We start from the raw sequence: 26,215 nt of genomic DNA, 5'->3' as shown, positions 1-26,215 counted from the left end.
AAGACGACAAACAACACTGCGTCACACTCAAATGACGAAATCATGAGGGAAAAAACCTAGATCTAGGCCAAATCACTTATTTAAATTGAAATATAGAAGAAAAAAAGATGAAAAATGGTGATTTCAAATAAAAAATTGACCAAAATCACCCCCACCGAGGAAAATGGAAGACATTCTGTGAAGTTTCTCAGAAAGCGTGTGAATAAGGAAAAAAACAAGTTGAAACAATTCATGTTGGTTCGTGAGGTCAGTCAACAATACTTAAAATAGTTTGAGATTTTACAAGACAAAAAACCGGATAAAAATATGATATTATAATTTGGTGTACACATGATAAAAAACAAAATAACATTATTTACTATTCTTTTTAAGTTTAAATATGTTACATTTTTATTTTTAAATATGACAGAATAAGACATGTATTATATTTAAAAGTCAAGATGACCTTTATGAATAAAATTCTATCATTTTGCCATGTCATTATTTTGTTGAATTAAAGTATAAAACATTGCTCTGCCCATTTACCAACCAATTACCCACGATTTGCTCCACCATCTGTTTCTCATTCATTCTCCTCTCCAAACCTTTCTTCTCCAAACCTTCCTACTCTCAATTACTAGTTTAGAGACCCGGCGTTGCCCGGGTTAGATATTAAATAGTAAGTTTTATAAGTTTGTGTGCACGAATACACATGTAAGTATATTAGATTGTATTTATTTAAATTTACAATTATAATAATATCTTGAAAATATATATAAATGATGAGATGAATGTCCAATGCAAGAATAAAAAGTGTAACAAAATCAATAATGAATTAGTCCAAGTGGTAAGAGTTTTGGGTCCCTCTAAACATGTGGTCATGGGTTTGTTTCGTGGCCCATGCGTATGAGAGAAAAAAATCGATTGAAAGGGAATAAAATTGGTGTTTGGCAAACCTGAAAAAGGAAAAATGTTAGATGAAAAGAATGTTTGAGGTTTCTGCTTGTGCTCAAAATATGTAAATATGTGATTAACAAAAATTTATTTATTTATAATTAACATTTGCATTAGAATATGCTGATAAAAGATAACATAATAACTAATTAAACCTTTTTTTATAAAAAATAAAAACTAATCGAACCCTTTTTTTCCTCAAACATAAAAACTAATTGAATGATACAATGCTAAAAGATTAGTAATAAATAATTGAAGTTTCTTTTCCTAAAAACAAATAAACAAATTGAAGTCTTTTAATCATAAAATAAGATCATACATGTAAACTTTGTTGAAAGTATTATGTGTAGTTTGTTGAGATATTTCTGCTACATAAAATATTAGAAATTCAAAAAAAAAATTAAAGAAAATATTGAGTGGATAAGATCAAAATGTTGTTGAAATATTTATGTTAAATAAAATATTGGTTTTTAAAAATAGAAAAAATAATAAAAATATTGAGAATGAATGTGGAAGTGACACGTGGCATAACAAACCTTTACTTTATATATATACTATTGATTGATTTAGAAATAAGGACTTGAAATAATAGTATATGTGTTATCATAAAATGATAGTATAGGTGATTAATAATATTAAAACGCTACTGGTGAAATAATAATATTTTAGGACCTGAAATATTATTATTAAAATCAAAACGCTACTGATTAATAATATTGAAACGAAAAGGACCTGAAAAAATAGTATATGTGATAATAGTATAGGTGATTAATAATATTAAAACGATACTTTTGAATCGAAAAGAGAAAAAAATAGTATAGGTGTTAGTTCAAGGATGTGAAACAGAAACAATAGTATAGGTGTTAGTTCAAGCACCTGAAACTCGTAGGTGTTTGTAATGGATGCCAACAACAATAGTTCAAGGACCTAGAAAAAAATTCAGTAAACTCACTCGTAGGTGTTAGTTCCCTTTATATTATATATAAAAATAAAAATATATGCATAAGTAAAAGTAAAAGAAACAATAGTATAGGTGTTTGTCAAACCTGAAGAAAGAAAAAACTTAGACCAAAAGAAGGTTTGAGTTTCAGTTTCTGCTCAAAATATGTGATTACGTGATTAAAAAATTCTCCTTTATTTATAGTTAAAAAAAAACAAACCGAAGCCTTTTTTTCTCAATGAAAAAAACTAATTGAATAATATGATGCTAAAAGAGATAGTAACTAATTGAAACTTCTTTTCCTAAAAAAAAGAAATATTTACTGGATAGTATTGAAAGTATTATATATAGTTTGTTGAGACATTTTGGCTACATAAAATATTAGGAATTAAATATAAAATTAAATAAAAATATTTCAGGTCTTGAAATATTATTATTATTATTAAAATCAAAACGCTACTGATTAATAATATTAAAACGAAAAGGACCTGAAAAAATAGTATAGGTGATAATAGTATAGGTGATTAATAATATTAAAACGCTACTGTTGAAACGAAAAGGAAAAAAAATAGTATAGGTGTTAGTTCAAGGACTTGAAACAGAAACAATAGTATATGTGTTAGTTCAAGGACCTGAAACTCGTTGGTGTTTGTAATGGATGCCAGCAACAATAGTTCAAAGGACCTGAAAGAAAAAAAACAATCAGTAAACTCACTCGTAGGTGTTAGTTCCCTCTCATATTATATATAAAAATAAAAATCTAAGCATAAGTAAAAGAAACAATAGTATAGGTGTTTGTCAAACCTGAAGAAAGAAAAAGTTTAGATCAGTTTCTGCTCAAAATATGTGTTTACGTGATTAAAAAATTCTCCTTTATTTATAGTTAACAAAAAAACAAATCGAAGCGTTTTTTTCCTCAATGAAAAAAACTAATTGAAACTTCTTTTCCTAAAAAAAAGAAAGAAAAAAATAAAGGAAGATTTAATGGATAATATTGAAAGTATTATATCTAGTTTGTTGAGATATTTTGGCTACACAAAATATTAGGAATTAAATATAAAATTAAATAAAATATTTAGTGGATAAGATCAAAAGTTTGCTGAGATTTTTATGTCAAATAAGATGTCAAATAAAATATAGAAAAAAATATAAAAATATTGAGAATAAACGTGGAAGCGACACGTGGCATAAAAAACCTTACTTTATATATATACTATTGATACTATTGATTGACTGATGTGTAGTTTGTTGAGATATTTATGTTAAATAAAATAGAAAAAATAATAAAAATATCGAGAATGAATGTGGAAGTGACATGTGGCATAAAAAACCTTACTTTATATATATACTATTGATTGATTGGTGTGTAGTTTGTTGAGATATTTATGTTAAATAAAATAGAAAAAATAATAAAAATATTGAGAATGAATGTGGAAGTGACATGTGGCATAAAAAACCTTACTTTATATATATACTATTGATTGATTGATTGATGTGTAGTTTGTTGAGAAATTTATGTTAAATAAAATAGAAAAAATACTAAAAATATTGAGAATGAATGTGGAAGTGACATGTGGCATAAAAAACCTTACTTTATATATATACTATTGATTGATTGATGTGTAGTTTGTTGAGATATTTATGTTAAATAAAATAGAAAAAATACTAAAAATATTGAGAATGAATGTGGAAGTGACATGTGGCATAAAAAACCTTACTTTATATATATACTATTGATTGATTGATGTGTAGTTTGTTGAGATAAAAAATACTGAGTGCATAAGATCAAAAGTTTGTTGAGATATTTATGTTAAATAAAATAGAAAAAATAATAAAGATATTGAGAATGAATGTGGAAGTGACATGTGGCATAAAAAACCTTACTTTATATATATACTATTGATTCTCCCCTGCACACCCCCATAAAGTCTCATCTTGATGCCCACATATCGATCCAATATTCCATCTTTTAATTATTAATTTAATTGCCATTACTTAACTCAAATTTTGTTTGGAATTTTAATTTTTGTTCAATTGCTTGGACCATTTTCACGGGTGGGATGTTTAAAAATTGGAAAATTGTTATTCTCCCAAAAGTTTTTGTTCATTTCCACCTCAAACTTCTAAAAATAACTCGGTCAACTCACGCTCGTAACTCACGCCGACATCCAACGTGAGTCAACGTGAGCTCACGTTGAACCCCAACCTTAGTTAACTTACGGTGGGTTGTCTTTATATACAACTTGTGCTATTACGTGCTGTTTGCTTTTTGGCAATCAACTATCTCCAACATAATGTTCATTTTCTGCTGTGGTAAATCTATACGTGGCGTGCAGCTTTGCTCAGGAGAGTAATTCCAAATTGGTCTCTTTGTTAATTTTGGGTTTCTCTCTTCAACTTTTCCTGCAGCATTGAATATATGCTCAAAATCCAACCATGCTTCTATAAAATAATTTAACTTACGATATAGTAAAAGAGAAGAATCGCGTCATTATTGCAATAAATAAATCACATGAGTATTACGTTTTTCGAAATCAACATATCCGCGTAAAAGCAAATAGCACATAAAAGCACAAATTTTATGTAAGTTGTATATAAAGACAACCCAACTTGCGTTAATTCACGTTGGATTTATCAAACTATTGAGTTATTTTTAGAAGCTTTTGGTGTGAATGAGCAAAAACGATTCAGAGAATAACAATTTTCTACAAATTGGGTGGGGGGATAGGGTGCACGCAACACCATTCAGAGGGGGTTGAGATATTGAAAATAGGGGCATAAAAAACATGAAAGAAAAGGAGAAGACAGTCACGACCATGAATTCATGGGGGGTGGAGGAAGTAAATGAAATTAGTGGCAGGGAAACAACATGAAGTATACTCCCTCCGGTCACTTGTTATAAGTAAAAGTTGACTTTTTAGGTTCATTTAATAAATGATGTATGTGGTTTATATATAGACTACATACATAATTTATTGAATGAATCTAAAAAATGAACTTTTGCTTATAATGGTGACCGGAGGGAGTAGATTTTTGGAATGACCGCAGTTAAGTTAGAATAGATGAAAATGGCTACACTACTTTTTTTTTTTTGTGGTGGTCGATGATTGAATTCAGATCTTACATATATTATTCATTTCCTACAAATTAAGTTAAGCTCACGAGGACATACCTAACTACTCTTAATAAAACTAAGAAGATGACAATTATAAGAGGAAGTAAAGCAGTTACATATATTTTTTAATTTAATTAAATTATTTAAATAGAACACGGACAAGATCCTATGAATCAATGTTTTGACCAACAATAGAGCATGAACTCTAACAAAATTCCATACAATTTTATCACTTAAAATGAAGTTTTAACTATGATTGTGTTAGAGGTGTTTTATTTTGGAGAGACAAATGTTTAGTTTTAACAATTTTAAAAAAATTGCAAACTATATTTTCAAAATGTTTAGTTTTGAGAAATTATTTTTGTACACTTAAAACTCATACACCATCAAAGAGATAGAAAAAGACATAGTGATATGATAAATGTGATACACACACGATGTGATAAAAAGATAGAGATAAAGTGAAAATGAAATGTGTAAAGAGTGTGTAAAAATAAAAGGTGTTTAAATATAATTTTTTTTTAATCTCAGAGACAATTATTAAAAAAATGATTTACAAGCAGATTTTATTTTATTATCTTCTTAAAATAATGATCTTCTCAAAAATTTCTGAAATTGATTAATAAAACAATTTATATAAACAGAAAAATCAAACCTCAAACAGTCTCTAATGCTTTAGTTTTTTTTTTTATATATATATTTGCCAGACCAGAAAGCACACCCTTGTTGAAAAGATTTCAAAAGATATTTTGAAAAAATTGAATCGTTGTGTAGCAAGTGATTATGAAGGAATGATTGGAATTGACGAGCATATTGAGCGAATCCAACCCTTGTTGCTCCTCGAGTCGCCGAGTGTTCGTATCATAGGAATATGGGGCATGGGAGGGATAGGCAAAACAACTATTGCCAGTGCAATCTATCGTAAACTCTCAACTCAGTTTAGTTCCAGAAGCATCGTTCTAAATGTTCAACAAGAAATTGAAAGAGCTAGACTAGACCATGTATGAAATAAATACTTATCACAGCTTTTAGGGGAAGACATTACATACTCTGAATCCAATTTTTCATTTGATCCAAGGCTCAAGCGGATGAAGGTTCTCCTTGTTCTAGATGATGTGAAAGATTCTGATCAACTTGAAGATTTAATTGGAACGCATAGTAACTTTGGCCAAGGGAGTAGAATCATTGTGAATAATAGAGACAAGCAAGTGCTCAAGATCAAGAATGCCAATGCTGATGAAATATATCAAGTAAAGGAGATGGATTATCAAGATTCTCTACAACTCTTTTGTTTATTTGCCTTTAAAGGAGAACATCCAATAGAACCTTATGCAAGCTTATCAGAAAAGGTATTAGATTATGCTAAAGGGGTTCCAATAGCGCTTAAAGTTTTGGGCAAATTTCTTCAGGGTAGAAAAAAGGAAGCATGGGAAAGTCAATTGCAAAAGCTCGAAAAGTTTCCCGATCCTAAAGTTTTCACTTTGTTGAAGTTAAGTTATGATGGACTTGACGACGATCAAAAGGATATATTTCTTGACATTGCTTGCTTCTATAAAGGCAGGGGCGGATCTCTTTGGAGACCCCCAGGTGCCACTGCACCCCCCAGTTTTTATATAAATTTTATATTATACATGTTATATCAACTGATACGTTGTCGCTGCAGTGGTCGATTATGGAATCCTTACGATATTTATGATGTTTTAAGTAAGAACAAGGTATGTTCTTTAGTCCCTAAGATTTGAAGGAGATGGAGCGTGAGACAGGTTTGCAAAACTGAATCACCTTTATTAAAGCAAAATGGCTAATATATAGCCTTTACAAAATATCAGTAACTGCACTATATAATTCAGCACATGATAAAAACAAAGCAAGACTAATTCAATAACAAAACAAACTCTCCTATTAATAAGGGCTTATTAACACTAACAAAGGAAAAATCCTATTTGCTAGCAACTAACTAAAACAGCAAAGACACGTGAACAACAAAAACACTTTCATTTCCTCCCTTAAACTAGTTGCAGTATGCAATTAGTTTACTTCACTGAGATCAAACATTCCCATCTTCTTCCTGAGCTTCTGGAAAGCCTCAAGTTTCAAAGCCTTAGTCATCAAATCTGCAACTTGCTCCTGAGTTGGACAGTACACCAATTCGACTTCACCATCTTTTGCAAGATCTCTTAAAAAATGAAAACGCACTCTGATATGCTTGCTCCTTCCATGCATTACCGGATTTTTTGACAGTTTAATTGTTGAGCTATTATCGCACATGATAGAAGTGCTTCCTTCTTGATCATGACTTAAATTTCTCAAAACCCTTCTCATCCATACAGCTTGACAAGCACTCGCAGCAGCAGCAACAAACTCTGCTTCAGTAGTTGAAAGAGCAACAATTGGTTGCTTTTTGGACATCCATGATACTGCTCCTGAACTTAATAAGAAAACATAGCCTGAGGTGCTTTTAGAATCTTCCTCGTCTCCTGCATAATCAGAATCTGTGAAAGCAAGCAATTCTTCTTCCCCTCCTTTCTTGTAGAAAATCCCATAGCTAACAGTTCCTTTCAAATATCTTAATATTCGTTTAGCAGCTTGTAAATGCAATTCTGTTGGTTTTGACATATACCTGCTAATTAAGCTCACACTAAACATGATATCCGGCCTTGTAGCTGTAAGATACATTAGACTTCCAACAATTTGCTTGAAGTAAGTGTCATCCACAGCTGCACCATTAACATCTCTATGAATCTTAGAACCTGGAACAATTGGACTATTCACAGGCTTGCTTTCAGACATTGTAAACTTCTTTAAAATATCAGTGGCATATTTCTGTTGGCACACAAAAATTCCTTCTGATTTCTGCAGAATTTCTATGCCAAGAAAGAATCTCATCTTCCCCAAATCAGTCATGTCAAAAGCTTGCATCATAGACTTTTTGAATTCAAACATCATGACCTTGTCATCACCTGTATAAATTAAATCATCAACATAAATGCTAACAATTAATATATTGCCTCCTGTACTTCTTTTGATGAACAAAGTTTGTTCATTAGGACATTTTTGAAAACCTTCCTTCATAAAATGGGATTCTATACGATTGAACCATGCTCTTGGTGCTTGCTTTAAGCCATACAAGGCTTTATGTAACTTGTAAACCTTGTGCTCTTTTCCTTTCTCCACAAACCCCTTTGGTTGCTCAACATATACGTTCTCGCTTAATTCACCATGAAGAAACCCAGATTTTACATCAAGCTGAAAGATGTCCCATCCTCTACATGCTGCGAGAGCCACAATCATTCTTATTGTATCCATGCGAGCAACAAGAGCGAAAACTTCAGTAAAATCGATTCCATGTTGTTGACTGTACCCCTTTGCCACCAATCGAGCCTTATACTTGTCGACCTCACCCGTCTCATTCAATTTTGTCTTGAAAATCCATTTAACTCCAATTGTTTTGGCTCCAACAGGAAGATCCATTAGCTCCCATGTTTGATTCTTTTCAATTGAATTTATTTCACATTTCATAGCCTTTCTCCATTTCTCATGTTTCACAGCTTCCTCATACAGAGTTGGATCATTACTTACAACGTCTTGAACCATGTAAGTTTCTGCCTCTTCTTCACTCAACCAATCACCACTCTCATAATCTTCCATCCAACTCGGTGGTCTCCTCTCTCTACCTTGAGTCCTATTTTCATGAGAACTCTCTGTTTCATTCCTATTCTCGTTGCTTCCATCATCTTCACCGCCACTCTCACCACTACTGAAATCATCATCACTCCAAATCAAATCTGAATCTATTTGTTCTTTAAAATTTTGACCCCAGTCCCAACTTTTTTCTTCCTCAAATACTACATCCTTACTAACTACAATCCTTTTTGTCTTAGGATCAAACAAACGATAACCCTTTGACTCATCACTTACTCCTAACATAATACAAGGAAAACTCTTATCATCAAGTTTACCTCGTTTTGCCTCTGGTATATGCACGTGTGCTATGCATCCCCAAACACGAAGGTGTTCTACTGAAGGCTTGACTCCGCCCCAAGCTTCTTGAGGAGTGATGTTCTTCACAGCATGTGTTGGGCATCGGTTCAGCAGGTAAAATGTCCAATTTGCAGCTTCAGTCCAAAACAGTTTGGGAACCTTTTTCGCAGAGAGCATACAACGCACCATATTCATCACGGTTCTATTTTTGCGTTCTGCTACTCCGTTTTGGTGTGGTGTATATGATGTGGTAAGTTGCCTTTTTATTCCTTCTTCTTCACAAAATAATTTGAAATTTAGAGAGTTAAACTCACCACCTCTATCTGTCCTCAAACACTTGATGGATGCTTCTGCTTCTTTTTCCACCAGCTTCTTGTAATTTTTGAAACACTCCAAAGCTTCTGATTTTTGAATGAGAAAATAGACCCAACCCTTCCGACTATAGTCTTCGATAAAGCATAATAAATACCTTCTTCCACTACTTGAGGTTGGCTCTATTGGTCCGCAAATGTTTGCATGTATTAGTTCCAAGTTCTTGCTGGCACGCCATTCACTCTTCTTTGGGATTGGATTGCGGTGTTGTTTTCCAGTGAAACAATCAGCACAAGTGATACTTGACGGTTCAATTTGAGGAAGACCACGCACCATTTTCTTTGTTTGCAATGTCTTCAAGCCTTTGTAGTTTAAGTGACCATACCTTTGATGCCAAAGGTAAGTGAGTTCAGAGGAAGTATGTAGGCATTTCTCAATAGGAGCAATGATGTTGGAACTTTTATTGAAGAGGATAAACATGCGATTTGCACTCATGTTGGTGTGTGCAATCAATCCCTTGTCTGTGTGATATATATTGCATGTACCGCCTTTTATGAGAATGGTGAGGTCCTTTTCTTGCAGCTGCCCCACACTCAACAAATTGTTCCGAAGCTCTGGGACATAATATACATCTTGAAACAAAAAAGTAGTGCCATCAAATACTAGCCTGACACTGCCTTTTCCAGCTACTAACATGCGAGAGTTGTTTCCACACTTAACAAAATGCTTTTGCCCTTCTACCATGTTTAAGAACATACCTTTGTCTCCACACATATGATTAGAGCACCCTGAGTCCAAGAACCATGCATCGTTCCTGTTTGCTTTATTCTCTTCTACATGAGCCATCAGGAGAAGCTCTTCCTCATCATCCAACTCTGCATAATTTGTCTCTTTGTTCCATTTGGGACATTCATATTGAAAATGCCCCAAATTATGACACTTAAAACACTCCACTGTGTCCCTTGTGAAGGATTGTCTCCCTCTTCCGCGTCCTCTTCCACGATATGTTCCTCTTCCTCTTCCTCTACTACTTTCCACCTTCAGAGCTTGTTCACCGTCACTGTTGACCCTTTTAAACTTCTGTTCATGAACTACCAGAGAGCTTTGAAGCTCATCAATGGTCATTTCTTCTGTGTCTTTTGACTCCTCAATTGAAACCACCACATACGTGAATTTCTCTGTCAACGTACGAAGAATTTTCTGCACCACCTTTGAGTCAGACATAACCTCTCCATTGCTTCTCATTTTGTTAGCCACCGTCATCACTCTGGCAAAATATTCAGTGATGGTTTCTGCATCCTTCATTTCTAGCACCTCAAACTCTCTACTCAAAGAGTTTAGCATCGACTTCTTCACGCGATCGTTCCCTCCATACTTTCTTTTCAGAGAGTCCCAAACAATCTTGGATGTGCGCCTATCCAAAATTTGTTCGAAGACCGACCTATCAATTGCCCTGAAAAGATAATGCTTGACCTTGTGATCATTCATTTTGGAATTTTGTAGCAACTCCAATTGTTCTTCGGTAAGCACAGTAGTTTCAATAGGTTCCTGGTAACCGATTTCAATCATGGTCCAGAGACCTTTTGCACGAAGAAGATTCTCCATCAACTCACTCCAATGATCGTAATGTTGACCATCAAAGTAAGGAATTTTTGCTGAAAGCTTTCCGTCACTCATTTTTGTGTTTCTCTCTCAGCTAAGCTGCAGCTTAGTTGTATTTATCAGGCCCAGTGGGGGCTCTGATACCAGTTTGAAGGAGATGGAGCGTGAGACAGGTTTGCAAAACTGAATCACCTTTATTAAAGCAAAATGGCTAATATATAGCCTTTACAAAATATCAGTAACTGCACTATATAATTCAGCACATGATAAAAACAAAGCAAGACTAATTCAATAACAAAACAAACTCTCCTATTAATAAGGGCTTATTAACACTAATAAAGGAAAAATCCTATTTGCTAGCAACTAACTAAAACAGCAAAGACACGTGAACAACAAAAACACTTTCAAGATTTCTCTCTAATTTAGTTTTCCAGATGTTGCAAAATGCTTAGCAATTAGTAGTATTACATTTCATGGAACTACTTTTTTCCTTTTTATTTATCTCTTGTAATTCCTCAAGTTTGCTTTTAGGGAACAGATGCAATCCGGTGTATATTCCTGGATATGTGGCATTTAGGATCGGATATGCTTCCCTCAAAAAAAAAAGGGAGCGGATATACTTGAAATACATGTCGAAACTTTCAAGAAAATGCATAATCTTAGAGTGATGCATTTTAATCGTTTGGGATCCTTTGACTCAAATGTGATCTTTCATTCGTTTTGTAAAAGTTTTCCGGATGAATTAAAATATCTTCATTGGATCGGTTTCCCTAAAAGATCTTTGCCGTTGGAATTTTGTCCGGAAAATCTTGTTTCACTATCGATGCCATACAGCCATCTTGTACAACTTTGGGACGAGGATAAGGTATTTCGCTTGATCTTGTGTGCTTTTGTATTTCAGATTCATTCCTTGTTTTCCGTGGATTAACTTGTTGCACTAAAAATAGTGTTAAACTTGAAGGAACACCCCCCCCCCCCCCCCCCCCCCAAAAAAAAAAAAAGATTTGGACCCTCAAAATATAAAATTAGATTCTTTTCCATTTTGTTAATATACATATGTAATTAAGCTTCATCTCATAATTTTTTTTGGCTTCTAGAAATGACTTTTCTTTACTAAAATGTACTAGTAAGATACCCGTGCATCCGCACGGGTGCTGGTTGGCCGGGGACGAATTTATGCAGTATAATATTGTCATTAAGTATTTAGTTCATGAGGGTTCAATATCATTATAGAATTTAAGTCAGGGGATGGCTAAATAGCATGAAAGTTTTAGCAATACCAATTTTTTATAAATAACATGAGGTTTCGTGTATCAAAGTTTGTTTAGTCAACGACAACTTATCCCGTACATTTACATTACTTCTAAAACTTGTATAAACGATGACTTGTCCACGTCTATTTTTTATTTTTAAATCTTTATCAAGAACAACTTGTCTTCTATGTAATAATTTTTTCGTTTATTTGTCATAAATATTTCTATGTTAGATAATTAATTTCAGTTCATAAATCAATATGGGGTAATGAATATTTGCTTTAAGGTTTTTACCAATAATTATTTTAAATCTCTCGTGTATAGTGATGACTCATGCCGTGTATAATAATTATTTTAAAATTCTTATTAGTGACGACTTATCTTGTGTATAATGTAAATTTTTATATTTTTAGCAGTAACAATTTTTCAAGTATGAAATAATCATTCTAAAAATTTATTTGTGACAACCTGTCATGAGTATAATAATCATTTTTAAACATGATCTGACGACATTTTCCATGTATAATTATTATTTTTAACTTTTTAGCATTAACAACTTATCCCTTTCTTATATTGTGCAGACTTTTTTACATTGTATAGAATTTTAGCAACGACAATTATTTAAGTGTATAATAATTTTCGACTTATACAATTTTATAATATGTTTGCCAACTTGTCGTGTGTATTAGTGATGACTTGTCCCAGGTATAATAATTATTTAAAAATTTATATCAATGACAATATGACTCGTGTATTATAATTACTTTAAGTTTTTATCAATGAAAACATGTCTCTTGTATTAGTGACGACTTATCTTGTGTATAATGATAATTTTCATATTTTTAGTAGCAACAATTTTTCAAGTATAAAATAATCATTTTAAAAATTTATTTGGGACAACCTGTCATGAGTATAATAATCATTTTAAAACATGATGTGACGACATATTCCATGTATAATTATTATTTTTAACTTTTTAGCAGTAACAACTTATCCCTTTCTTATATTGTGCAGACTTTTTTACATTGTATAGAATTTTAGCAACGACAATTATTTAAGTGTATAATAATTTTCGACTTATACAATTTTATAATATGTATGCCAACTTGTCGTGTGTATTAGTGATGACTTGTCCCAAGTATAATAATTATTTAAAAATTTATATCAATGACAACATGACTCGTGTATTATAATTACTTTAAGTTTATATCAATGAAAACATGTCTCTTGTATTAGTGACGACTTATCTTGTGTATAATGATAATTTTTATATTTTTAGCAGCAACAATTTTTCAAGTATAAAATAATCATTTTAAAAATTTATTTGTGACAACCTGTAATGAGTATAATAATCATTTTAAAACATGATCTGACGACATATTCCATGTATAATTATTATTTTTAACTTTTTAGCAGTAACAATTTATCCCTTTCTTATATTATGCAGACTTTTTTACATTGTATAGAATTTTAGCAACCATAATTATTTGAGTGTATAATAATTTTCGACATATGCAATTTTATAATATGTTTGTCAACTTGTGTGTATTAGTGATGACTTGTCCCAGGTAAAGTAATTATTTAAAAATTTATATCAATGACAACATGAATCGTGTATTATAATTACTTTAAGTTTTTATCAATGAAAACATGTCTCTTGTACAGTGACGACTTGTCACGTGGATAATAATTATTCTAAAATTTATATCAATGACAACATGACTCGTGTATTATAATTACTTTAAGTTTTTTAGTTATGAGAACATCTTTCATGTATAGTGACGATTCATTCCGTGTATAATAATTATTTTAAAAATTGTATTAGTGACCACATGTCACATGTATTTTTTAGAAATGATATTTTGTCATGTGAATAATAATTATTATAAAAGTTGTATTAGTGACGACTCGTCCCGTGTATAATAATAATTTTAATTTTAATTATTCAAGGAATTTTTAAATTTTTAGTAGCAATAACTTTTCAAGTGTATAATAATCATTTTAAAACTTCATATGCAACAACGTGTGCCGTGCATGATTAATATTTTTAACTTTATAGCAGCAACAACTTATTCTTTCTTATGTTGTGTGGACTTTTTTATATTGCATGGAATTTTAGAAACGACAATTTCTCAAGTGTATAATAATAATTGACCTATACAATTTTAGAATATGTTAGCCAACTTGTTACGTGTATAATAATCATTTTAAAAGAGGACTTTCACAATGAAGAATGTGATTAAAGGACCCTAAAAAATATGATTAAAGATAATAAAGAATAAATATCAATCTTCAAAACAAAATTATAGTTGAAAAAAATAGGAGTCTAAAAAGCAATTTAAAAAATAGGTTAATTGTAATGGTTAGGCCCAATAGATAACTTTCCATAACAAACCCTAATTTTCATTTCCCATTAAACCACGAAAACCTCCTTCTCTCTTCATCTGCAACTTACTCCGACCACCGTACATATAAATAAAGCCACCATTTTTATCGTCTCATTATCCTATACAAAACCCCCTTATTTATTTTGAGATCAAGGAAAGTATGAATATTGAGTCCAATTTCTCTCCGATTTTGCAGCCATCGTTAGCCTCCTCTGCAAAAATCAAAGTGAAAGACTAATATTTTCAAGAGATGTAAGATTTGTTTTTGTAGATTAATGAATCTGTTTTAGGTTTTTTTAGATCTAATACTAATGTTATTATTTTGGTAATCCTTTTCCTGGATCTTTGATAAAGAAGCTTTTATATTGCAATTTCCTTGAAGACTTCGTTTGGAGTTATTTTTTGGTTCATGCAAAAATAGATGGGTTTCTTTACCACAAAAAATTATCATTTTTATTCCAATTTTGAATTAAAAAATATAAAATGAAACTTTTGTTCAGGAAATAAGGTTTTTTTTTCTGGTGAATGATATTTTTCTTTTGCAAATCAATTTTTTTTTTCCTTCTATATACGATCCCTGTTTTTTATTTTTTATTTAACAAAAGTTACAACTCTGTTTTTTCTTTTTGAAAAAAATTCTTTCTTTAATAGATTCTTTTTGGAGAGTCTCTAGAAAGTCAGAACACGAGCAACTCATCCCTCTTTCTCTATTTTTTTTTTTTTGTAGTTTTGACATGGAATCTTCAATGGACAGCTTACAAAAGTCTATAATTCCCATTTTCGACAAACTTGGATCTCAATCATGGAATTGTGCAGCAGATCTGGAACCTTCATCATCTACTTCTTTCACACATGCAACAAATAACAACAACAAATCAAAGGCTTTTAAGGTCAGCTTTTATATTCATATCCTTAATTATATGAAATTGATTTCTTCATCACTATTTATTTATTTGATACATGCAACAACAAAATCACATTTATTAAAGGAAAAGATAAGTTTATTGTGAGGAAACGAAATTGGTTATAAGTCAACAAAAAAAATTATGTTTTGCTGGTAAATATTGTTTTGTAAATTATTTTGTTGTTGTTTTCAAAGAACTTTTTTTTTCTTTAATTTCAATGAAATTGATTATTTACGTGATAGACAAAAAAAATAATTATGTGTAAACCTTGTTTAATATTTTTTTTTCTATCATTTAAATGATTTATTTATGTACACAGAAAAAACAAATTTTAAACTTATTTTAAAAAATAATAATTCATTTTAATAATTCAAAAGAGTATTTATACCCTGATTTCATGTGATTTTTGTTTGTTGAAAAATATTAATTTTATTTATATTTTACAGAAAATCGGTCACCGCTGATTGGAGAAAGGAGAGAAACTCTTAACTTTCTAGAAAATGAAGTGGAAGAACAGAATTTGAGCTTAGCAAAAGGTAAAGAGGAAAATGTTCACAAAAACTCTTATCCATTGGTTTAAATCTTTAAAACTTTGTAGTTTGTAGCATAGAACCATACCTTATCCATTGGTTTAAAACATTTTTTTTATACTGCTATTTGTTGCTATGTGTATTTCCGTTTTCTTTCTTTATTTTTTTCAATAAAAAGAAGGAAAAAGTAATAGAAAAGAAATACAAAATTTTGAAAAGAAATACAAAGTGTAGTTAGTTTTACATGATATTAAAAAAAATATGAAAATACTTTTTAGAAAACCGACTGAAAAAATAATAATATATTTTATTCATATTTTACAGAAAATCGGTCTACATGACTCAGGAGAAAGGAGAGAAACTTTTAATTCCTGCAAAATGAAGTGGAAGAACAGAATTTGAGCTTAGCAAAAGGTAAAGAGTAAAAAGTGAACAAAAGCTCTCAATCAGAGAAGTATAAGATGTTCTTGTTGAAAATGTTTTTGGATTCTATATTTCTTCTTCATTATTTTCTTAAAATAATTTAGAGAGCAATAATGATTTTCTTAATATAATTTAGAGAGAAATAATAATTTTTTTGGACAATTTGTTAAATACAGTTTGTTATATAATATATCTATATAGATCTACAAAAGTAGGTTTATAAAATTTTTGTTTGACATAATAGATATATTTAGATATAAAATAATAAAAGATTAAAACTCCTGAATAAAATAAGAACTATTTTGGACTAAAATCAAGGTAGTTTATTTCTGCATAATAATCTCTTTGAAGTTTGTCGCATAGAACCAAAACTCATCCATTGTTGTGTGTATTTTCGCTTTCTTTATTTTTTTCAATAAAGAAGGAAAAAGTAATAGAAAAGAAATACAAAATCATGAATGTTGTTTTGTATACCTTTGATGTAGAACTGTCATGATGATATGGAAAAAAAATGAAAAATACTTTTTAGCAAAGAAAACAGTTTTTGTTAAAGAAAAATTTTTGTTATGAAGAACAATGAATGAAATGGAGTATTGAATCTTGAATAAAAGTGTGTTGAATCTTTCATAAAAGTGTGTTGCTACAAAGTCTTTTACCTTGATGTATTGCAGGTTTGCTCATTTTGTATTTGAAGCTTGAAGATAGAGTTGAAAAAATCTTCATGTGTAGAACATTTTTTGAACTTTGTTGAATGAGAGAAGATGAAAATAAGAGAATGGTGAGATAGAGTATATGAGTATTCACTTGTATATATATTCAAAATTAATTTGATTGAATTTGAATTTGAGAACTTGCCCCCAAATTTGGTTGGTAATTGTGTAGAGGACACATTAAATATATTGATTTGAGACACACTGACACAAATCAGCTGCTGCTGTCATTGGTAGTTGCAATTTTTTCTAGTAAAAGCAAACTATCTTATTTGCCTCTCAAACGTACTCAACCATCTTCAGTCAGCATTAAACCGGGAAAAGCATTTTGAAGTGCAATGAAACCAAACAAACATAACTTGGTACTTAGGTGTTCATTTAGTTACAAAAAGCATTATTTAGACTTCTTTTACCCCTTAATTTAGGACGTGTCAGTTGTATAGGATGACCAGTTTGGGTTTTTCCACAACATTGAATCTTCTTATATTAAGGAGGATTTGAAAAAACATTACAAAAAATCATTTTGATTAATTTAAAAGTGTTAATAAAATTCATAATATATCCAGAGATCTTGTTCATCAAACTCTGCAATGATCAAGTTCATCGTGTTCATCATAAATCCATAAATCTTGTTCATCATATTCATCATGTTTATCGGGTTGTTCATTGTCTTCTTATAGTTTATCCTTCTAACATTCCCTCCCTATTCATCCATGTTCATTATTCTAACTTAATTCTTCATCAAAACCGATTCAATAAACTTCATCCAAGATCAATAAAACTCACCAAAACATATAATTTTCATACCGAAAAAGACATTATAAAAATCTCTCCCGCATTTTTTTTTCTTCACATAATAGCAATTTTTAAACGTCAAAAACTTAAAAATTTATATTTAATTCATGCCTAGTTAAAAAAATTTAAACTTTTGCTACATAGATTTTCATAGTAAACTAAATATGACGGCAAAAATTAATTTAAAATATTAAAAAATACACATAAGTTTACTTAAAAGTATAGATAAAAAGTAGTTTTGAAAAATATTTAGGTATCAAAACTTCAAAAAAAATTGAGGGATTAAAATCAAAATTAAAGATATTTATAGGAAGAAAAACTTATTTAAGACTAAACAATATTATATCTTGAAATAAAATGGTTATGTTTCGTTGGCACAAGTAATAACTATGTATAAAATGCTGGTTTTATCGATGAATCGTGTTATATTATATTCTACCAAAAAAAAAACCGTGTTATATTATTTGGATAACGATATAGATACAAACATGAAATATTTATGTAAATGGAATCAAGTTCATTAATTTTTTTTTTAATCATTAACTTTATTTTTCTAGGCTTTACCAAATTTGAAAAGGCTCAACCTTCGTAGTTCTGAGAAGCTGATAAGAGTACCAGATCTCTCTTTGTCTCCAAATATTGAAGAAATCATTCTTAGTGATTGTGTAAGTTTGGAAAAAATCGACTTCTCTAAGTTCCTCGACAACCTTAATTGGTTATGTTTAGATGGTTGTACCGCACTTGGGAGTTTGGTGATTCAGTGCAATATTCTATGGAGACCATATGGGTTAGTTGCTCTCCATGGTTGTCGCAATCTTGAAACGCTTTTAATCAGCAGTACAGCTGATGTGGTTCAATCAAGCAGCTGGTATTGTGGTTTTCATAGTGATTACCAAACAATATCTGTTTTTGATGATGAAACGGTAATAACGCTGGATGCTTCAGGAACAAGTATCATGGAGCTTTGTTGGTTAGATGCTTCAAATTGCGAATCCCTAACATGCCTACCAGCTGAACTTTATTTAAATTTGAAGTTTCTAAGAATACTTGGTTTTAGTGGTTGTTCAAAATTGAAGGAGTTACCTGAAATCAAAGAGAGTATGGAAAATCTAACAGTGCTTAACTTAGACAAAACATCAATAAAAGAACTACCTTCATCCATGCACCATTTGGTCGGGCTTGAAGAATTGAGCTTGCGATGTTGCAAAAAGCTTAAGAGTATTCCATCTTCCATTGGAAATCTCAGCAAACTCGTTAAGTTAGACCTTGCGTATTGTGAATCACTTGAAACTTTTCCTGAATTCGAGGTCACTATGAAAAATCTAAAAGTGCTCATCTTAGACGGAACAGCAATAACAGAACTACTACCTTCATCCTTGCACCATTTGGTTGGGCTGGAAGAATTGAGCTTGAGGTGTTGTAAAAAGCTTAAGACTATTCCACCTTCCATTGGAAATCTCTGCAAACTTTTCAAGTTAGACCTTGCCGGTTGTGAATCACTTGAAATTGTGAACCTTCTTGAGGTTGAGAGTATGGCTGATCTCTCAAATTTAAAATCACTTGATTTAAGTGATTGCAAATGTTTTGAATGTATTCCAATGCTTCCACCAAATCTAAACGAGTTGAAGGCATATGACTGCCCTTCCATTAAGAGAGTGGTGCAAAATTCAAGGTCGAAACTCCTGTCTGATTCTGAAAAAGGTATCTTCAAATTTCACCTCACCAATTGTCAAGAACTAGATGCATATTTTTTGAGTAATATTCAATTCGAGGCATGGGTTAAGATCACTGATAATGCATATTGGTCAGTGTTCTTCTGTTTTCCAGGAAGTCAAATTCCTTGTTGGTTCCCTTACTGTTGTCAGGGACATTCAGTAACCATGAGAAAAGATTCTTCAAGTTTGTACGGTAAAAATAGGTTCAATAGTGTTGCTCTGTGTGTTGTTTTGGGACGTGAAGATATGGATGACACAAGTGCAAGATATAAAGGCTTAACATACAAATTAAGTTTTGAATCTGATGGTCAACCACGTGATTTTTACTGTTGGGTTAGACGATTTGCGGATTTGGAATTTGAATCCAGGTTTATCAACCAAGATCACACATTCCTATGGAAGTACCGATTTAACTTAGCTAGCATTGGCAACGAGCTCTATCATGCCAACAGCTTCACTTTTGAGATTCTAGATGAGGATTTACATCCCTTAAGCACGGCAAAAGAATGTGGAATGTGTCCTCTCGACTCCAATATTACAGGCAAGCAATTTGTCCTTTGTGAATAAACTGGCTTATCGCCAATAATTTTTCTTCTGCAAGCTTTAAATGTTGAAATTCTGTTATATGATTCTCAGTTTTGGAATTCACAATTACTCTGAAGTTAACACCTTTGATGGCATTCCATGGATTCCTTGACTACGATTATTAACATGTATTTTGAAGTTTTCCATATCTGCAGCATATGTTAACGTACCCTGTTTCCCCATGACTACAATTTCCATTTTTGGCTACAATAAATTTTTAGAATTGTTTGAGTAAAGAAAATGCCAATATTCCAAGTTTATATGTCATTGTTTTGACTTTTGAATAATTGTTGTTATAATTGAATCATCGAACAACTAATTTCATATCACTGATCCTGCCAAGCTAGTTGTTAACTCTGATTTTTCTATATTGATTGCTTTCGGTAAATAGATAACAAGCGGTTGTTTGTATTTCAGGCATTTGGTAGATACAACTCACAAACATCATTTTCTTCTGCACTTCAACGAGAACACAAATCACAAATTCGTTTCACTTGACTGATTCATCAATGCTGGAGGCATGCAACAGTTAATTGTGGCTTGACATTATTTCATCTGAAGACCGTTTCAATTTTTCAATGTACAACTTTTTGAATAAGGCTTAAGGCTTTAATTGGTTGAGTTATGGCACCATACAATTACAAAGTATAAAAACTCCTTTTAAGCCCTCTTCATCCCGGTTAAGTAGAGGTGTTTATATTATGTATGACTGTTTTAACTTTTAAGTGAATCTCAGTTCCATTTCTCTATCTTGAATACATACATGATACATGATAAACTTTTCTCATTTATTTGGAAGGTTTCGGTAATTCGACAGTAAGTTTTATAGTTGAGTGAATACCCAAAATTGTTTTTGAAATTTGAAATACGAAACTTGTATCAATATAATGTCTTTTGCATGAGCAATAATACACAATCATTCCTAACTTTTCAAAATGGTGATCCGTTAAGTAGTTAAGATGATATTAACTTAATAAGATCCTTCATCCATCCCTGTGACTTAACAAAAACAGCAACATTAATGTGACACGTTAAATGTCTAAGCACACATACGTGTTAGCATCCATATGTCCTCCCTCGACGTTATTGGAGTACATCTAGTGTCAATTTCATAACTAATTTGGGACTAGATGACTTAAGGTTGAAGTAACCCTAACCTTTGGAACACTAGTATCATATATGTCTATTTTCTTTTCTTCTTATAATGAAGACCAAAGAGAGTAATATTTTTCTGATTTCGTTTAATTTTTTAAATTTTTTGGTCATTCGGATGTTTAAATTCAATCGCCTATCCTTTGGAACAATAAATTACCCTATGAAAAATACTATGTTTCTTTGATGCTAAATACTATATATTATATAGTACTTTCTTTTGAAAGCTACAACTTGTATAGATATAAATTTGTATATATATCATCAAAGAAGTTTAATATCTAGAGTTAGAAGAAAAGAACTAACCTGGAGTTAGGACAGTTGACAACATAATTATCTTTCATAAAGAACCCAAGTTTTATTCTTGGTATCGCCTAGTTGAGAGGCAACGAAATCTTACATCCTACTGCCGACTTTAAAATTAATCTCATAGGAGATTTAAATGACCTATGTTGCAGGAATTCGCTAGAATGACTCTTAAGACTCCAAGAACATAATTACAATGGATTAACAAAAAAAAGTTAGCAGAGAGGATATTTTAGTCCAAGTAAAATAATCCAGTTTACAACTGAGATTTCTGGAAAGCGAGTAGTTTCTTGAAAGAATTTACATAACTTTAAACTAAAAATCACCACCTTTAAAAATGGAAAATAAAATTCTTGTTATGTAACAGCTGAAAAATTATGGCCCTTGGAATAGCAGTGAATTTAAGCACAAAATTTCTGCACAACAGCATCAAGAAGGTTTTCTGTTCAGCTCTTTCGATATCGCCTCTGACAACTGCTCAGCATTATACTCGACTCCGAAGCATCTCACAACCTCCATGTCAGGGCTCAACAGATACCTGATTGTTTTAACACCGCTTATATCTATGTTAAGTGCAACCATACAGAACATGAGAAGGAAAAATATGAGGGTGGATCAATGGCTTACATGTTATGGGAAGTGTCAACAAGATAATCACCACCATCCTCTTCTACCTTTTTAAAATACACACGATATTGTTGTGCCATCTGCCTAATAGCTGCAACCGGTCCAGTTAATCCTATGATTCTTGAGTTAAACTCTGTAGCGCATGTACATTAAAGGGAAAGAGAGACAAGAAAAGTTAAAAGGGTAAATTTATTGAAGGGGAGTGTATGAATATAAAATAAACATAATTTACTAAATTTAAAAGCTTCAGTAATTAGAAATCGCAATATTTTTGTCAACGAGACAATCTAACCTTCAAGGTATGCACGGAGTTGTGACGGAGTATCACGTTGGGGATCAATGGTAACGAATACTGGTAGAATTTTAAGATTCTGTTTTGATTCTTGATCCAAATAAAATGCATAATGTTAAGGTTTATCATAAAAGAAACTTATAATAAAGTAAACTGAGATAGAAGTGTCAAACCTAAGATATCAGTTGCCTTAGCCATAAGTCGAACTTGTTCTGGCCCAATATCAGGGGATGAGGTATAGCCAAAGTAGAGGAGGACCCAATTACCAAGAAAATTACGTTCGGTAACTGTTTGTTTCTCTTTATTTACCAGTGTAAAGGGACCACCAATTATGGGTCCACTAACTATCTTTCTGTTGCAGCTATCCCCCTGATCACCTGATCCAACAAACAAAGCAACTAAGACAACAAAAACAAAAACTACCTATTATGCAATACACTAATCAAATCAAGTAACTCACCATGATTTGATATCTAAAACTAGAAAATTAGAACTACAAAATGAAAAGGTTCCATTTCACCCTGAAGTCATGAGTGATTCCGTAAATAAGCATGGATTAAAACAATGACAGAAATTAGTAGATTATGTGTGGTTATTACAAAGTATTGGCTTAATCATTTCAACTGCATGCTTTACTTTTGCAGGTTATGGATCATTTTAGTTAGTACAGTACAATTCCACCCAAATCATAAAACAATAGAACTCGGATCCCTAGGTCCAATTGAGTCCCAACAAATGCCTACTTGGTAAACCCGTAGACCCATAAAAATAAATACATTTTTAGGGATACATACAAAAATGGATCCACAATAGGAAGTAGCAACTAATTATGTCGGCCACATTTCACATGTGTATATTCCGTTATACAGCTCAATTCATAGGAAGTATCTGATAGTGAATTTGCAACATATTAGGATATGCACCAAAGCATATGCAGCTCACTGAGAAATGCTTCGTTTTTTAGAAATTTGAATTTCATCAACAGCAAGTAACTAAGTTTGATTAACATAAGAGATATAGAGTATGTAATTGATTGCGTTTGTCTAGCATTTTTATGTACATGTTTTACAAGCTCACATGAGTAACCATGAAATGACACTAAAAGTGACTTGAATAGGTTTGGTACAATGATATGATCCAAAACATAATGTCTGTGATATACATAGGTGAAAAATGAGCAGAATATACATAACTCCTCATTTCTAGAGGCTTAATGCCATCCAACCTTAACGTACTTTGATAGTTTCCTGATTGAATTTGTTTGGCAATTGGCATGCTTGTACAAATGGACTTAACATAACAGGGTGATATAAATCCAAAACAATTAGGTTATACTTCTAAAATTAATTCAAGCATCGTATTGCAAAGTGATATAACTAGTATGCCAAATCACTTATAGAGTTGTAATCTTAGAACTCTCGAACCACATTTATCATCACCTCATTTAATATTACAATCAAAAGTCTACCAAAAAATTCCCTCATGTATGTATGCAACTGGACTCAGAAGTGAACCATGTCTAGCAACAAACTAATTTACCAACATTCCACATATAATAATAAGAACCTGTTTGGATTGTCTTATCTACTGACATAAGTTTTGGGAGACTGTTTGGGAGAACTTATGAAAACAGCTTATGACAATTTTCATAAGCATTTTTCAACTTATTTTCAGAAGTTCTACAATATAGCTTATAAAAACAACTTATAGCATATACAAAATTAATTTACCGCTATTTTATCTTTTCCTATAAAAATAGCTTAAGCAAGCTTTATACATAAGCATTTATTATGATAAGTGGTTGTGATATAAGCTGCAAATAAGTTGTTTATCCAAACAGGCCCTAAACCCCCCTCCCTGCTTATCATTACTACAAAATAATTAATAAAACCAAAAGTTGGAAATACCTTTTGGAACTGCTCTCCTCTCGTCGTTATAATGAAAAAAAGCGGCAATCCCAGCAAATCCAAGAAGAACAGCTGGCTACATGAAAATCAAGAATGAAAATGTTAAACAAGAATCATACAGTTATTGCATAGTGATGAATGATAATGAAGGGAACATACAACAGCATAAACTCCTACGCGTGAGCGAGAAGACTCAGATTGTGGAGGAGATACAGGATGAAGATCATGTCTTGGTTTCTCATGTTTTGTTGATTTAGAATATCTAACAGCTTGAGTTCTGTTAGAAGGAACGCGCCTAAAACAAAAAATACACAACAAAAATCATAAGAATGAAAATAATTGCTTATGAGTCACATTAATTTCATCATCTTCAATGATGTGAAATTTGAAGATTCGAAGTGTAAATGAAAAATCCCCAAATTGAAGAAAAGAGAGAATAAATGGGTTAAGAAAGAAGAGAGTGACCTTGTAAGAAGAAGAGTGAGAGCTTCACGGGTGGAACGGTATTTGGAAGAAAAGTGTAAAAATCTTGATACAGACATGGCTAATTGGTAATTAATATTCTAAGTTTTTAAGAAGAATAAAATGGTGGAAAGAGTTTTTTCAAGTGTGGAATGGAAAAGGTAAAAAGCATAACTTGTGCGGCAAAAAAACAAATTAATTTATATGTACTATTTCTTTCTTCTTTCCCAAGCTTATTATTGTGCTCACACAAGTTTTGAGTGTTTCACCAAAGATGGCAAAAACTTCATTTACTTTCTGTTTTCTTTCGGAACGTGGTTTGAAATTTGAATTCATCCAATTGCTAGGACACGAGACGGTGTGACCGACCTAAATCCGTAATTTCATTTCTGCGAGACTGGATATTTTATTTTTCTCACAGGATATTATATTGAGGAAAATTGGGTTAAATTTTGCCCATTTAAAACATATTTGCAAAATTATATTTTAGTGCTTACAATTTTGTTTTTTTTTTAACTTTTACTCTTTAGAAAATAGAAATCGTTCTTGTTGAGTACTAAAAATAAACTATTTTTTTTAATCCCAAAAATATTTTTTCTGACAATATATTGGGGAAAAATTAATTTTTTTAGAGTATGTATTTAGAGTTTTTTTGAGTGGACTTGTCGAACTTGGTCAGCCCAACCCACATTATAGCATGGGCTGAACCCTCCAACCTTTGTTAATTTTTTACTGCACCCTCCAAACTTCTTGTGTGCCTTACTTTTGAATTCTAAAATCTGGAAAAAAAAATTGGGTGAGTTAGAACGTGTTTTAAGCTTTTGGAAAAATAAAATCTGAAATGCAAGCAGGATGTTTGAGAAGAGAGTATGGCGCGATAAAAATATTTCATAACATTTAAGGTTTCAACTCTAATAAAATTATCATGTTACCTTGATTTTGTTAGACTCGCTATAATTCTAAACATGCACTAAAATAGTTCTAACACGGGAGCTCCAGCTTTAACTAAGATGTCAAAATAAAGGACCAATAAATCAAACTGATGCATAAGAGTTGGTTTGGTTCCATCAAATTGATATTTTTAAAAAGTTATGAAACTTAGTTTAAAAAATTAATTTTTAATACAATTAAAAGAAGTAATTAAGCTAAAATAATACTACAGTGATAAAATAAATTACATGAAAACAACATATATATACTTGTTTGACTCGGTGTACGGGTGCTCAGTTTTAAATGACGTGAAATCGATGTTCAAACCGATAGAGGCCGGATTTGATTAGGTT

General features: G+C 31.5%; 1 protein-coding gene, 1 long non-coding RNA gene and 1 pseudogene across 4 annotated transcripts; 2 read left to right on the top strand and 1 right to left on the bottom strand.

The window, feature by feature from the left end:
• The first annotated feature begins 114 nt into the window (after positions 1–114).
• On the top strand, positions 115–20,977 carry LOC146933687 (disease resistance protein RPP2B-like; annotated as a pseudogene). Its single transcript, XR_015008033.1, has 7 exons — positions 115–246; positions 5,696–6,703; positions 11,415–11,469; positions 11,504–11,748; positions 18,444–19,258; positions 19,322–20,142; positions 20,604–20,977. The product of XR_015008033.1 is annotated as a disease resistance protein RPP2B-like (transcript).
• LOC146933688 (uncharacterized) lies at positions 14,562–17,293 on the top strand. 2 transcript variants are annotated; one of them, XR_015007529.1, is made up of 5 exons: positions 14,562–14,775; positions 15,251–15,413; positions 15,875–15,964; positions 16,283–16,372; positions 17,053–17,293. It is a non-coding gene; the product is annotated as an uncharacterized LOC146933688 (long non-coding RNA). The 2 variants fall into 2 exon arrangements; XR_015007528.1 differs by lacking the exon at positions 15,875–15,964.
• An 845-nt stretch (positions 20,978–21,822) lies between the features above and the next one.
• HCC2 (Thioredoxin superfamily protein) lies at positions 21,823–25,277 on the bottom strand. The gene is made up of 7 exons (XM_085705473.1): positions 24,936–25,277; positions 24,630–24,765; positions 24,471–24,546; positions 22,737–22,940; positions 22,564–22,653; positions 22,272–22,404; positions 21,823–22,182 (listed from the first exon to the last, which is right to left on the bottom strand). Exons 1-7 carry the CDS (start codon positions 25,010–25,012, stop codon positions 22,074–22,076), a joined length of 825 nt encoding a protein of 274 aa, XP_085561599.1. The 5' UTR covers positions 25,013–25,277; the 3' UTR covers positions 21,823–22,073.
• Positions 25,278–26,215: the final 938 nt, after the last annotated feature.

This window comes from Medicago sativa, chromosome 4 (assembly GCF_051527215.1).
Source record: "Medicago sativa cultivar Bolivia chromosome 4, Bolivia_mono, whole genome shotgun sequence".
NCBI classification, from domain to species: Eukaryota; Viridiplantae; Streptophyta; class Magnoliopsida; order Fabales; family Fabaceae; genus Medicago; species Medicago sativa.
This window is presented reverse-complemented; position numbering and strand designations above follow the sequence as displayed.

Coding starts and splice junctions, on each gene's coding strand:
- HCC2 (XM_085705473.1), bottom strand. CDS start 25,012: ATGTCTGTATCAAGATTTTTACACTTTTCTTCCAAATACCGTTCCACC. Junction 22,941..24,470: donor GAGGAGAGCAGTTCCAAAAG/GTATTTCCAACT, acceptor TTGTTGGATCAG/GTGATCAGGGGGATAGCTGC. Junction 22,654..22,736: donor TAAGGCAACTGATATCTTAG/GTTTGACACTTC, acceptor ATTTGGATCAAG/AATCAAAACAGAATCTTAAA.